The sequence below is a fragment of the Cornus florida genome, unplaced genomic scaffold, assembly GCF_030987335.1.
Source record: "Cornus florida cultivar Cherokee Brave unplaced genomic scaffold, ASM3098733v1 CherokeeBrave_3.0.0_Hap2_Chr09, whole genome shotgun sequence".
In the NCBI taxonomy this organism is placed as follows: Eukaryota; Viridiplantae; Streptophyta; class Magnoliopsida; order Cornales; family Cornaceae; genus Cornus; species Cornus florida.
This window is the reverse complement of record NW_026775579.1, coordinates 67,974,290-67,985,944: the sequence shown is the minus strand read 5'-3', so window position 1 is coordinate 67,985,944 and position 11,655 is coordinate 67,974,290. Positions and strand designations below refer to the sequence as shown.

Sequence of the window (11,655 nt, the reverse complement as noted above, 5' to 3'; positions counted from 1 at the left end):
TAAGGATATATTTCAACACATTTGAAATGAAACAGCAACCTGGAAAATTAATCCATGTTTTTCTCAGTAATACACCATATGGAAACAAGATAATTTGTGAACATCTAGTGCAAAAGAGTACTTACTTACCAAGTTGTTTGCTTCTTGGGAAAAAGATTCAGTCTCACCCCTTCTCTAGGTATTAAATCATGAAGCACATATTTCTGCTTTCAACGTGCCACAAATAATTCGCCGACTTCATTTGAATGAGGGACTACATATTTCTCAAAGAACTTCTTATCAGGCATCTTGCATACAGTTACCAAACTCAGCTTTTGAAGAAGCAAATTCCTGCTTTCCAAAACATCCATAACTCTTAGCCGTGGCTTGAGCCTATTCTCAACAATGTAAGTAAGTAAGGTTGGGTAATTAACAACATATGAGATATCACATTTGCCCGTGCTAAGCAAAAGCCGAGTTTTCTCATTAATTTTCCTCTCTGACAGAGAGAACACCAAAGGCGCCCTCCTAAAAACGGAAAGAATGTCATCTTCGGAAAATCCCAAACTCTTAAAGATCTCCAATTTCAATTCCCAATTCTCTATAGACATCGAACGAATAGCCTGAATCCCAGGAACAAACATCTTAGACTTCCTGTCAATGCCCATCTCATCAACCCTCTTCACATATTCTCTCATCTGCGTCGGTTTATACATGAATAATCTTGGCCATTTATACACATACTGGGTAATTTGTGTCGAACTCATACCGCAGCTCTTCATAATAAATTCAATATTGGGTATCATAGTTTTCGCCAAATCATACCTCGAAAACTGTCCGGATCTCTTTAAAACCCTAGACACATCATCCATATTCGAACCCAAAACACTCTTCAATGCTAAAATCGATGGGGCCAGCCGACTATCAACGCTACGAGTTAGAAGCAGAGGGTCAGACGAAACAATTTTCACAATATCGCTAGAAGAAATACCCAATTCTTGAAAAAACTTGAATTTGGGTTTGATGGAAAGCTCAAGATTTGCAGAGAGAAGGTGAGGCGCGTGTTTGATGACACGCTCGAGATTGGTATCCGAAAAACCACTTTCCTCGAGAAATGACAGAATCGAATCGATCTTTTCAGGCCTTTTCAGACTGGGGCTTCTTGGAGAGGAAGAGATTTTCGAAGCAGTTTCAGGAGAAATTTTGTGTCTCTCAATCAAGTAATCAGCCACCGCATTGGGGCTTTTCGGAGAGGAAGAGGAGAAGAGGAGAGAGAAAAGAGAGATTGGTGTTTTGTTGAGATATGAAGAATTATTGAGAGAGAGTGAGATGAGACTTTTGCAGAGATATATAGTCCTCATTTCTTGAAGATACATACACATATAATATGCTATCAATCAAAGCGAAGAGTGCAGAGATGAGTACTTGCCTGTAAAGTGTGGAGCTTCATAGATTTGCAAGGATTCGATTTTCTCCCTCATTCTGGATCTCTCCTCTCTGCTGTTCTCTGAGAGTGTTTGAATGATGAACATTTTGCCCTAAAAACCCAAATCGACAATGGAATGAAACTCTTAGCCCAATAATTAGGTGGGCTGGTGTACAACCATGTCTCAAGCTCTACTACGGCCCAAAGTTGAAAATGTACAGCAAAGTATTTGTTATATTTTGATTGTTAGTTATAGCAAATTTATAAAGAGCACGAATTTTTTACAATGAATTAGTTTCCCTTCCTCTCAAGTTTTTCAGATCTTGATTCATCATTTTTAGTAGACATATTTAATAGTAATATAAATAAAGATGGTCATACACAATATTTACTTTAATGACAAAAATACAAATAAAATTATAAAAATAAATATTTAGTAGACATATTTGATAGTAATACAAATAAAGATGGAGCAAGACGCGTGAAAGTTATTGTTGAACGCCTCCAACAAATTATTCAATCATTTTTCTTCATATTTTGTTGTTTTCTGTTAGCTTAAAAACAAAATACTTCTCCTAAAATATTATACTATTTCAAAATTATCTATTTGGGTTACAAATGAACCTAACGACTTTATATAATTTGACGTCTTAAATAAAAAAGTATAAAATTAATCTTTTAATAATTAATATATTAATATCATAAAACAGTTAATAATTTTTCTTTAAAATTCACCTTTCTTGCTTTTAGATCACTAGGTAGGAAAGGAAATGAAAAAAGAAGTCACCCATCAGTTATGCTAAAGAAGGATAATAAAAGAAGTCAAAATTCACCAAATCATGGTTAATTATATTGGTAAAACCGTAGAGACACACGTGACTAGTGTATCTACCAATGTACATGATAAGCAAAACTTATCTTAGCATACAATTCTGCGCAATGAGAAATTATATGTGAAGAATAAGATCACGGACCAGCCTTACTAATTAATTAGATAAAATTACTACTAATTAAATTTAATCATGTTATGAATAAAAATCTCAAATGGTAATTCACCACTACGGATCCATATAAAGAAATAATCTATATTTCTTATATAATTTTTGAATAAAACACTTCACCAATCCAATTTGAACTTAAAAAGATGAAAAATAAAGAGAAAGATACAATGCTAGAGAAAGAAAAAAAAAAATACTGAATGTTAGAGATATATATATATATATATATAATAAAATAAAATAAAAAACTTTATTTTTTAAAAAAATACAAGCTAATGTGCACATAAGACTAGATTAGTAATATATATACCCCCTTACTATGTGGTTTAATCCACTACATATAGTGCAAGAAACACCCTCCTTAGATGCAAAAAGTTCACAAAATCCCTTATTAGATTTTTTTTTTTTTTGGTTTTTGGCGCAAAAACACCCTTTCTGATTTTTTTTGTTAATATGTGGGGATATTAACCTATTAATGAAATGATATTTAATGGTTATGGAAATAATAGGTTGTATACTGACTACTACTTCTTTTCTTTTCTTTTCTTTTCTTTTTTCCTTTTTTTAGTCGTTTTAAATTTTAATTAGTAAAGCCACTACAGTTATTAAAGAAACTAGCTACATCCTGTAGCGATTTTAATTACGGCTCAAAAAACTTGATTCAAAGTCTGCTTCAGTCGGAAAATACATCAAAAGCTAGCATATCTATATATATATATATATATATATATATATATATATATATATAATCCTATAGAATGGCGCACACATCTGGATTGTTGCGAAGCTCCCCCATCTCACGCTGGGCTCTCCGAAGTTGTTCTCTCAGCTTACGCATCTCATCATTAGATTTCATTTTAGCAGCTTGGGAAATATCTTCTGCCTTCATTCGTGCATCTTGCTCTTCCTTCAATTGTTTGTGAAGCATACAAGTGCTCTCTCTCATCTTCGACTCAATCACATCTGTTATTCGCTTGACCTGTTCCTCATATGAAGTCGGCATCTCCCCATTCGAAACCTCTCCTGTTTGATCACGGAGTTGAAATATATCATATGTATATGGACGTCCATCATTCTGTGCCATGACCTCGTCCACAAGGGAAAGAAGCTGCCCAACTTGTTCAGATTTCTTGCATTCATCCTTCGTCTTGTTGTCGAAAACAACCTGCCGATTTTCACACAATTCAAGAATTTCTTTCAGAGGTTCAGGACAATCACGGCCCAAATAATCTTGTAGTGTTTCACTCTCCTCCTCAAGGCTGTCACCATTAGTAAAAACAATGATCATGTAATCATTAATTTTGGTTCCAAAGAAAGTCCGTAGGCTACGAAGGGAAGCTGCTTCTTCTTTGGAGAAGCGACCCTTCACCGACAAAACTACCAGGACAGCATGAATACCATCCTTCGCCATATTGATGCATTTGACAATTTCGTTGCCGATTAATTCAGATCCAGCAGAAGAATCAAATAATCCCGGAGTGTCGATGACATTAAGAATTTGACTACTCTGCAGCTCACAAGTACTAGTTACCCCAGCTGAACTAGCCTTTGAAGTGAATGCCTTTCTTCCAAGGATGCTATTCCCGGTTGCACTTTTGCCATTTCCGGTGCGTCCAACCAGAACCACAGTTCGAACCCCTCCAATTGAAGGAGAAGTGAAATCCAATTCATCATCAAAAGAACTTCCACCCATTCTAAAAACATTAACAAAACAAACAAAAGGAATATGGTGACTTCCCAAAAAAAAAAAAATTAATAATAAAAATAAATAAAGGGGCTGTTTCGAAACTTCACGTAATCATATGTCCTGCATGATCCAAAGGTTGGGCTTCTATAGCATAGAAGATAGTTTAAAAGTCATTTATTTCTATACTTACATTCTGATTTTCATGCCACCAATTTTTTGTGGGTGAATTAAAATACTAAACAATAGAACTGCACTGCCTATCTCACACACACACACATAATAGCATAATAAGCTCAACAATGCAGCCATTCATTTTAATTTAAAACTAAAAAAGGAAGAGTAGAAAAGCAATAAATGCTCCAAATCACAAGTGAACTGAGAAGTAAAGCCATCGTTAGAAGAACACAAATCACTTAATATCGAAAGCAAAGTGAGATATTAGATAGATAGATTAATAACCAGAGAAAGAAATTGCAATCGACTTGAACATAATTTTTCAATCGTGACTTCTGAAATTATGATATAATTACAAATGAAATAATAATAATAATAATGGAGTTTTATAGATACGAGGTAAAGAACTAAAAATTTTAGATTTATAATCATTTTAACTCACCTGAGACTGAAAAATCTCTGTTGAATATGAAGAAAAACTCACCTGAGACTAAAAAAAATATCTGTTCAATATGAAGAAGAAGATGGACCACTAAAAGATAATTAGATGATATAGAGAGAGAGAGAGAAGGAGAGAGAGAACTATAAAACGTTGGAAGAGAGAAAACGTTTTAGTTTCCCAGACTTTTGAATCCTCCGGCGCCTAAACAAATATTGTGGGTATTTGAAGAGATTTAGAGAGAAATTGACGTGGCAAAGTCACCTTGGATTAGAGAAAATGGATCTCACCAAAATCAAGGTGGAACCCACTGGTAGGGCCCACTGATAGGATCCATTTATTTATTAATGAGGTGCACTATGCACGAAAGAATGAAGTTTTTCTCTTTGGATTCAGACGCAGAAGGGTCGTCCAAACAACCCTTTCTGCCGCCTTTCAACTTTGCATTCCACGTCTGTTTTCTTCAACTTCGCACTCCCCGTCTGTTTTCTTCCGCACTCTTTTTCACGTGAGTGGGGAGGTGTCGTTTCTTACCTCCCGTAGACTAAATAAATTTGGTGTATAATAATAAGTTTGTTGGGTGATTTTTATGTCATTTTTGCTTTTGTTTTGTTAAATCTGTTTCTGCTTGTGCAAGGGATAGGGTGGTTTTTTTCCTTGTCAGACGCACCTTGTGGGTGTAGCTTTGGAGTTGTTACCTTAATGATGACTTAACCTTTGGGTCACTCCCCTCTTCTCCCTTGATAGTTTCTGTTATTAAGCGGTGGTTCATTCTCAACCAGGGCCGGCCCTGGCCCAAGGCGACCAAGGCGGTCACCTAGGGCCTCAGAATATAAGGGGCCTCCAAATTTATAGGCCCATGTATGATGGGCTAAAAAAAAAATAAAAAATGCAGCGAATCAAAATTTATAGGCCCATGAATGTTGGGCCACCAAAAAAAAAAAAATTATAACCGCAACAAAAGGCCTCAAGAATGATGGGCTACCAAAAAAAAAAAAAAGTCTAACCAAATGTAACAAAAAGGGGCCTAATATATATATATATATATATAATAATTAGGACAAGCATATCACTTATGCATAGAGGGCCTCACATTTAAAGTCTGTCTAGGGTCTCTTGAGATTTTTTCAATCTCAGAGCCGGCCCTGTTCTCAACAAATCTGGAATGTATTATTCATTTTTTTTTATTTTTTTTATTTTGCTTCATGATTTGTTTGTCTTTTTTTCGGCTTGACTTTGTTGCCTCTGTACTGCTATTTATAGATGTGTTTTGTACATACAGTATGGCTATTCTTATTATCAGGTTAAAAAAAAATAAATTCCGGACGCTTATAAAGTTAAATGGATCTAATCTAATTTGAACTACTTTTTGGTTCGGTTCCTTCAAGTTTATTCGCATTTCAAAATTAAGGAATCGTCATACTATTATGTTTGGGTTTCGATCCCAGTATTAAGACTAGACTGAGCCGAACCAAATAAAAAATAATTATATGTGTATATTTTATATTTAATAATATAATTACATCAAATGGTTGTTTGAGTAATGTTGCAGTATTGCAAACTACTCAGTGTTTGTAATACTGTTTGAGACAGCACACAAATATTGCCCACTTATTAAAATATGGCGAGTTTTTTTTTTTTGATAAGTAACTATTTGGTTCTTTTGCCATACATTTTTACAATTTTCTTAAATATGTTTGGTTGACTCTATATAATAGTAGACTAGAGATATTCCTATTCATATTGTCTTTTTTGTATTGCATAATTTCATTCTTTTTTTCATAAAATTCAAATATTTATCAATATAAGGTGGTTTAGGAATTCAAATTGCTTGATACGAGTATTTGTAATGTTTTCATGTGTGTGTTTTGTTGAGAACTTGACATTGATTATTATCATTATTCATTAACGTGATGGTCAAAGTATCGGTTTATTTTATGAATGGCAATTTTATGTATGAGAGGAGTGGTAAGTCCCATCACATGATGTCATGATGACATCACATAGTGGGAGATCATTATTATAGTCACCTAAATTCGGATTTGGTTAAAGTATTAATTTTTTCTTTTCATTTTTTTTTTCCACGTGCATATATTTTATTTAGCCTATACGATTATTCCCATCTTATAATCTTATTTTAGGAAATTATTCAGGTATAATTTATTAGATTTTGTTTCTTCGGATTCTATATTGGTGACTCAACTCTAATAAAAGTTTGGTTTTTTATTTTTTCTTTTTATTTTTTCTTTTTTTTTGTGAAAGTTAAGCAAATTTTATAAATGTAAAATTTTTTTTCCTAGAAATATTTACATGGACTTGCTGAATTGGATAAACATAAGACAAATTTTATAAATATAGAAATTTTTTTCCTAGAAATATTTACATGGACTTGCTGAATTGGTATAAACATAAGAACAAAATAGAGCAAATGGGGAAATTCAAACAAAAGAGATCCCAAGCCCAAGGCAAACAAGGCCCAAAGCCAACTAATTACAAATGATCAAAGGCAAAGGATGAGTGAGTTTAGGGGTTACAAAATTTAATAAGTCAATACGATTCGAACACGAATTGACGATTTGGATCATAAGTGGATTGACACGATTAACTCATTTAGTTAATCGTGTCGTATTTCGGTTGAAGTGATTCAACCCGTATAATCCGTTTAACAATACATGTCATAAATAAATTTGTATTTAGGTTCCAAAATAATTATTTAAATTTGTGTCTTATAATTTACTCTTTTATAAGTTAGAAAAATAATATTTAGAAATTTGAATATATTGAAACTTATATTTTTCTACTATTTATTGTTTGATGGAGTATTATTAATAATTTAAATAATATAAATTTTTGTTTTAGTAAATAAGTCATTAAACGAGTTACACGTGTAACTCGTTTATTAAATAGGTTGGGTTAGCGTTAAGAGTTTCTGACACGAATATTAAACAAGTCATGTTCAGATTAAACTATTTAGTATAATAAATTTAGGTCAACACGACACGACCCACGAACATGAATATTAGGTTATTAAAAAAATATCTTTACACACAAAGAAAGTGTTTTTTAGTTAGGGGTATCGTGAGCGCACCTCAACAGTGTAATTTACTCTATTTTTTAATATCAAAAAGAAATAATAAAAGACCACAATTGGTATAGGTTGATTATTATTATTAATTTAAGGAAAAAATAGATTTTAATGACCAAAATTTTTTTAAAAAAATTTGTTTTATAGTAACTTTAAACTCAACAATAGGTAAATAGTGATCAAATTTGAAAAAAATTGTCAGACCATTTAATTTTAATATCCAAAATACCCTTCCTTCTATTTAGAGATTCCCTCCCCTTTTTCTCACATTCTCCAATCTCATCTCCAAATAGCAGAAGTTTCGAATGCTTTCTTTCTTGTCACTTCGTCCAGTGGCTACTTGTGCCACCGTAGGGGAACCAAAAAAAAATGGTTTGATCATATTGTTGATTGATGCCCAGTATTCCAATCAATTGTTTCCAACTTATTTGATAGGAGTGTGATGTGTAGTGCTGAAATCAAACCTACTTTATACATAATACACTTTGGTCCATGTTGAATCATAGGTCATATGAAGTGCGCGCGCGCGCGCGCGCGGGGATATATATGTTTGTGCACAATTCACTAATGAAATCGTCAACACCCAATTGATCCATGGACTTAGCCCAGTCCTTTGCCCAATTTTGTGAGTTCCACCGGTAACATAAATAACACAAATTCTTAAATTTTGAACAGATATCCATATCAATAGGTAGAATCCATATATAGCCATCAAGAGCAAGATAAAAAGGGAGTCCAATAATATTGTTGATGTGAAAATTCTCGCGACCACGTCATCTAGAATGGCACCAGTAGGGTGCCGGCCGAAGACCCTCCAACGATCAAGTTAATACTTGTAATCGTATCACAAAATTATTATGCATTCAATGTTAAGGGTTTTTTTATTTTTATTTTTATGTTTATTTTTATTTTTATTTTTTTCATACCTGATTTAATGAGTCGATCATCTTTTTACGGTTCCCTATTGAAATCAAGGTCATTCCGCACATGTCAATGGTTGAGATCTCCCTTATCATCACTAACGGGATCTGTTGAGGTGATGAAATTGGTTGCGATATTGGGGTTCACCTTATCCTATTCGTCAGTTGAATAACAATATCTCTATATCCTCAAGTTGGAGAGGAATGGTGGTGGGTCAACCCTAGGGTTACTTTTTTCCCCATCAATTGTCCCTTATTTCGTGGTTTGAAACGGACTAGGAAATACATATATTTTTTCACCCCGGGTTACTATTCCCGATGTGAACAGTACCTCTGGGAACTGTTCCACGGGTAGGATTTTTTTTTCTCACCCCAGGTTAGTATTCCCGATGTGAACAGTACCTTCAGGTGCTGTTCCCGAGGCAAATTTTTTTTTTTCACCCCGGGTTACTATTCTCGAGGCGGGATTTTTTTTTTTTTTTTTTTTTTTTGTGATCATGCCTTGATCTTGGATTTCTAGACCTTTGTAGATTAGGCCCTGGTCTTGGTCTCTGATGACCAGACTTTTGTCGATTAAGCCCTGGTCTTGGTCTCTGATGACCAGACTTGGGCTGACTAGGCACTAGCCTTGGATGACTAGGCCTTTGTTCTAGATGACAAAACCTTGATTTCTGATAACCAGGGGTTGTACCATTAGGCAATGTGTTTGCCCAAGGGTTGTACCCCTGGGCGCACCTTTATGATCTAACTTTTGGTGTTGGAACCGTTTTCTCTTTTTAAAGTCGTGTTTAGATCTATTTGACCATTGATATCTTGGCCCTTTAATAAGGGAAGTAGTTGTTCTTATTCCTTTGGTAAGGGGTTCGTAATATGTTTAAGTTTCACTTAGCTTACCTTATTAAAAAGGGAAATAATGATTTCAAGCTTCACTAAGCCCGCTCTTTTAATAAATGGTTAATTTTCACATAGCTCGCCCCCTTAATAAGAAGATATTTTGCCTAAGCTTTATAAGCTTTCCCTTTAATAAAGGAATATACATTTTTTTTAGTTCAGTGAACTTGCCCTTTAATAAAGGAGTAAAAGTTTTTCACTTTCGTGGACTTATCCTTTATGCTTGCCCTGCTCTGTGGCTATGGTGGTAATGACCCGTCAGATTGAAGTGCATGTGACTAAGCTTGGTTCCTAGTAGAAGAGACGATCATTGGTGCTTGATGGTTAAAAACCTCATTGGGCATGGGACCACCTTGGATATGGTGGACTCATTGATTATAGAAATTTCACTGGACTTAGAGTCCTTCTCGATGTGTAGAGACTTACTAGGCTATGGTTTCAGAGGATCAAACATTGGTCTTGGACGACTAATGCCCCCGGGGGTCGCTGGGATAAAGAAACCAAAAACCCGGCTAGCTCAATGTACCGAGGTTGGTACGTCAGTCTTCTAAACCTTATTATCATATGTAGATTGACGATTGATATCGTGTGATCCACTATTCTGCCCCTAGTATGATGGTGGGATCTTGGGTGATGACCCATTCTATAAACGTTTATACAGCGGAAGGGGCGCTTGGTGCTGCAACAATTTACAGTTGTCTAAGATGTTAGATTGTGTTAGAAATGATTACTGAAAATTAACTTGCAATGGATTATCGATCCAAAATTCTACATAATCTGAAGTCGATTGGCATTTCTTGCAAGGAAAGAGAGGTGACGACCGACGTTTGGTAGGTGAAGGCTTGGTGTCCAGCGATCAGCTTGATGCCTGGTGGATGGGGGTGTGGTGCCCAACGTCTGACAGATGATGGTCGAGTGACTATTAGTTGAGTACCTCGTTGGATACAATGCTCGCCCTTAACTTAGGAACCTCCTTGGGAATACAGACCTCATTGGACATGAGATCTTGAGGGACATTAGACCTCCTTGGACATGAGGGCCTCGATACATTCTTGGGTGTAGAAGGCCACCCTGATTGCACGAACGGGCGGAGTAAGGAGACTTTGTTACTAAAGACATCCTCGGTGGTAGAGGTAGGTAGAGACCCTTTTGTTGGTAGTGATCTCTTTGGTGGGTGGAGACCCACCCGTTTATGTAGACACGTAATAACCAGACCTTAGTCTTCGACAATCAGACCTTGGTAGTTGGCTGATAGGGTTTAGTCTTGGGCGACCAGACCTCAATAATGAGAGGATCGAGCACCGCTAGATGGAAGACACCAAATTGGACTGGTGCATGAGTCAACGTGCCAAAATTTGACTATTGTCATCGTACATTGGGTGACATCACACAACCTACTATTTCGCCCCCAATATGATGCACGGGGAATCATGATGTAAAGACTCATCCTTATATAAGAAGGAGGAAACTCGTTGTTAACGGATGACTTTGGGATAGTTTCCATAATTGAAAACCTTTCTTTTGCCGTCCGAGCAAAGTCGGGTCAGAATTATTATTTCTTTAGGGAACTAATTGTTCCCACAAATGGCGCCAGCTGTTGATGCGAAAATCCTCGCGACTAGGAACGGCGGTGTTTACCTACAAAACAAAGGGACATCACCTCGAATGGCACCAGTGGGGTGCCGGCCGAAGACCATCCGACGATCAAGTTAGTACTTATAATTGTATCACAGAACTCATACCTGATTTAATAGCTCGATCCCCTATTTATAGGTACCCATTGAAATTAAGATCGTTTCGCACATGTCGATGATTGAGATCTCCCTTATCATCTGTAATAGGATCTGTTGAGGTGCTGAAGTTGGTTGCGATATTGGAGTTCACCTTATTCTCTTCATCAGTTGAATAACAATATCTCTAAATTCTTAAGTTGGAGAGGAATGACCGTGAGTCAACCCTAGGATTACTTTTTTCCCATTAAATACAAAGATCTAAAGTTCAAAATACTATGAATTATAGTACTAAATATCAAATATGTGTAAATTTATTAGTGGTT

At 35.5% G+C, this 11,655-nt stretch overlaps 2 protein-coding genes across 2 annotated transcripts; both read right to left on the bottom strand.

The window, feature by feature from the left end:
• Window positions 1-209: 209 nt before the first annotated feature.
• On the bottom strand, window positions 210-1,340 carry LOC132272771 (transcription termination factor MTERF6, chloroplastic/mitochondrial-like). The gene has a single exon (XM_059773863.1). The coding sequence runs from the start codon at window positions 1,338-1,340 to the stop codon at window positions 210-212; it is 1,131 nt and encodes a 376-aa protein (XP_059629846.1).
• A 1,814-nt stretch (window positions 1,341-3,154) lies between these two features.
• On the bottom strand, window positions 3,155-4,350 carry LOC132273330 (immune-associated nucleotide-binding protein 9-like). The gene has a single exon (XM_059774306.1). The coding sequence runs from the start codon at window positions 4,094-4,096 to the stop codon at window positions 3,155-3,157; it is 942 nt and encodes a 313-aa protein (XP_059630289.1). The 5' UTR covers window positions 4,097-4,350.
• Window positions 4,351-11,655: the final 7,305 nt, after the last annotated feature.

Coding starts and splice junctions, on each gene's coding strand:
- LOC132272771 (XM_059773863.1), bottom strand. CDS start 1,340: ATGAGGACTATATATCTCTGCAAAAGTCTCATCTCACTCTCTCTCAAT.
- LOC132273330 (XM_059774306.1), bottom strand. CDS start 4,096: ATGGGTGGAAGTTCTTTTGATGATGAATTGGATTTCACTTCTCCTTCA.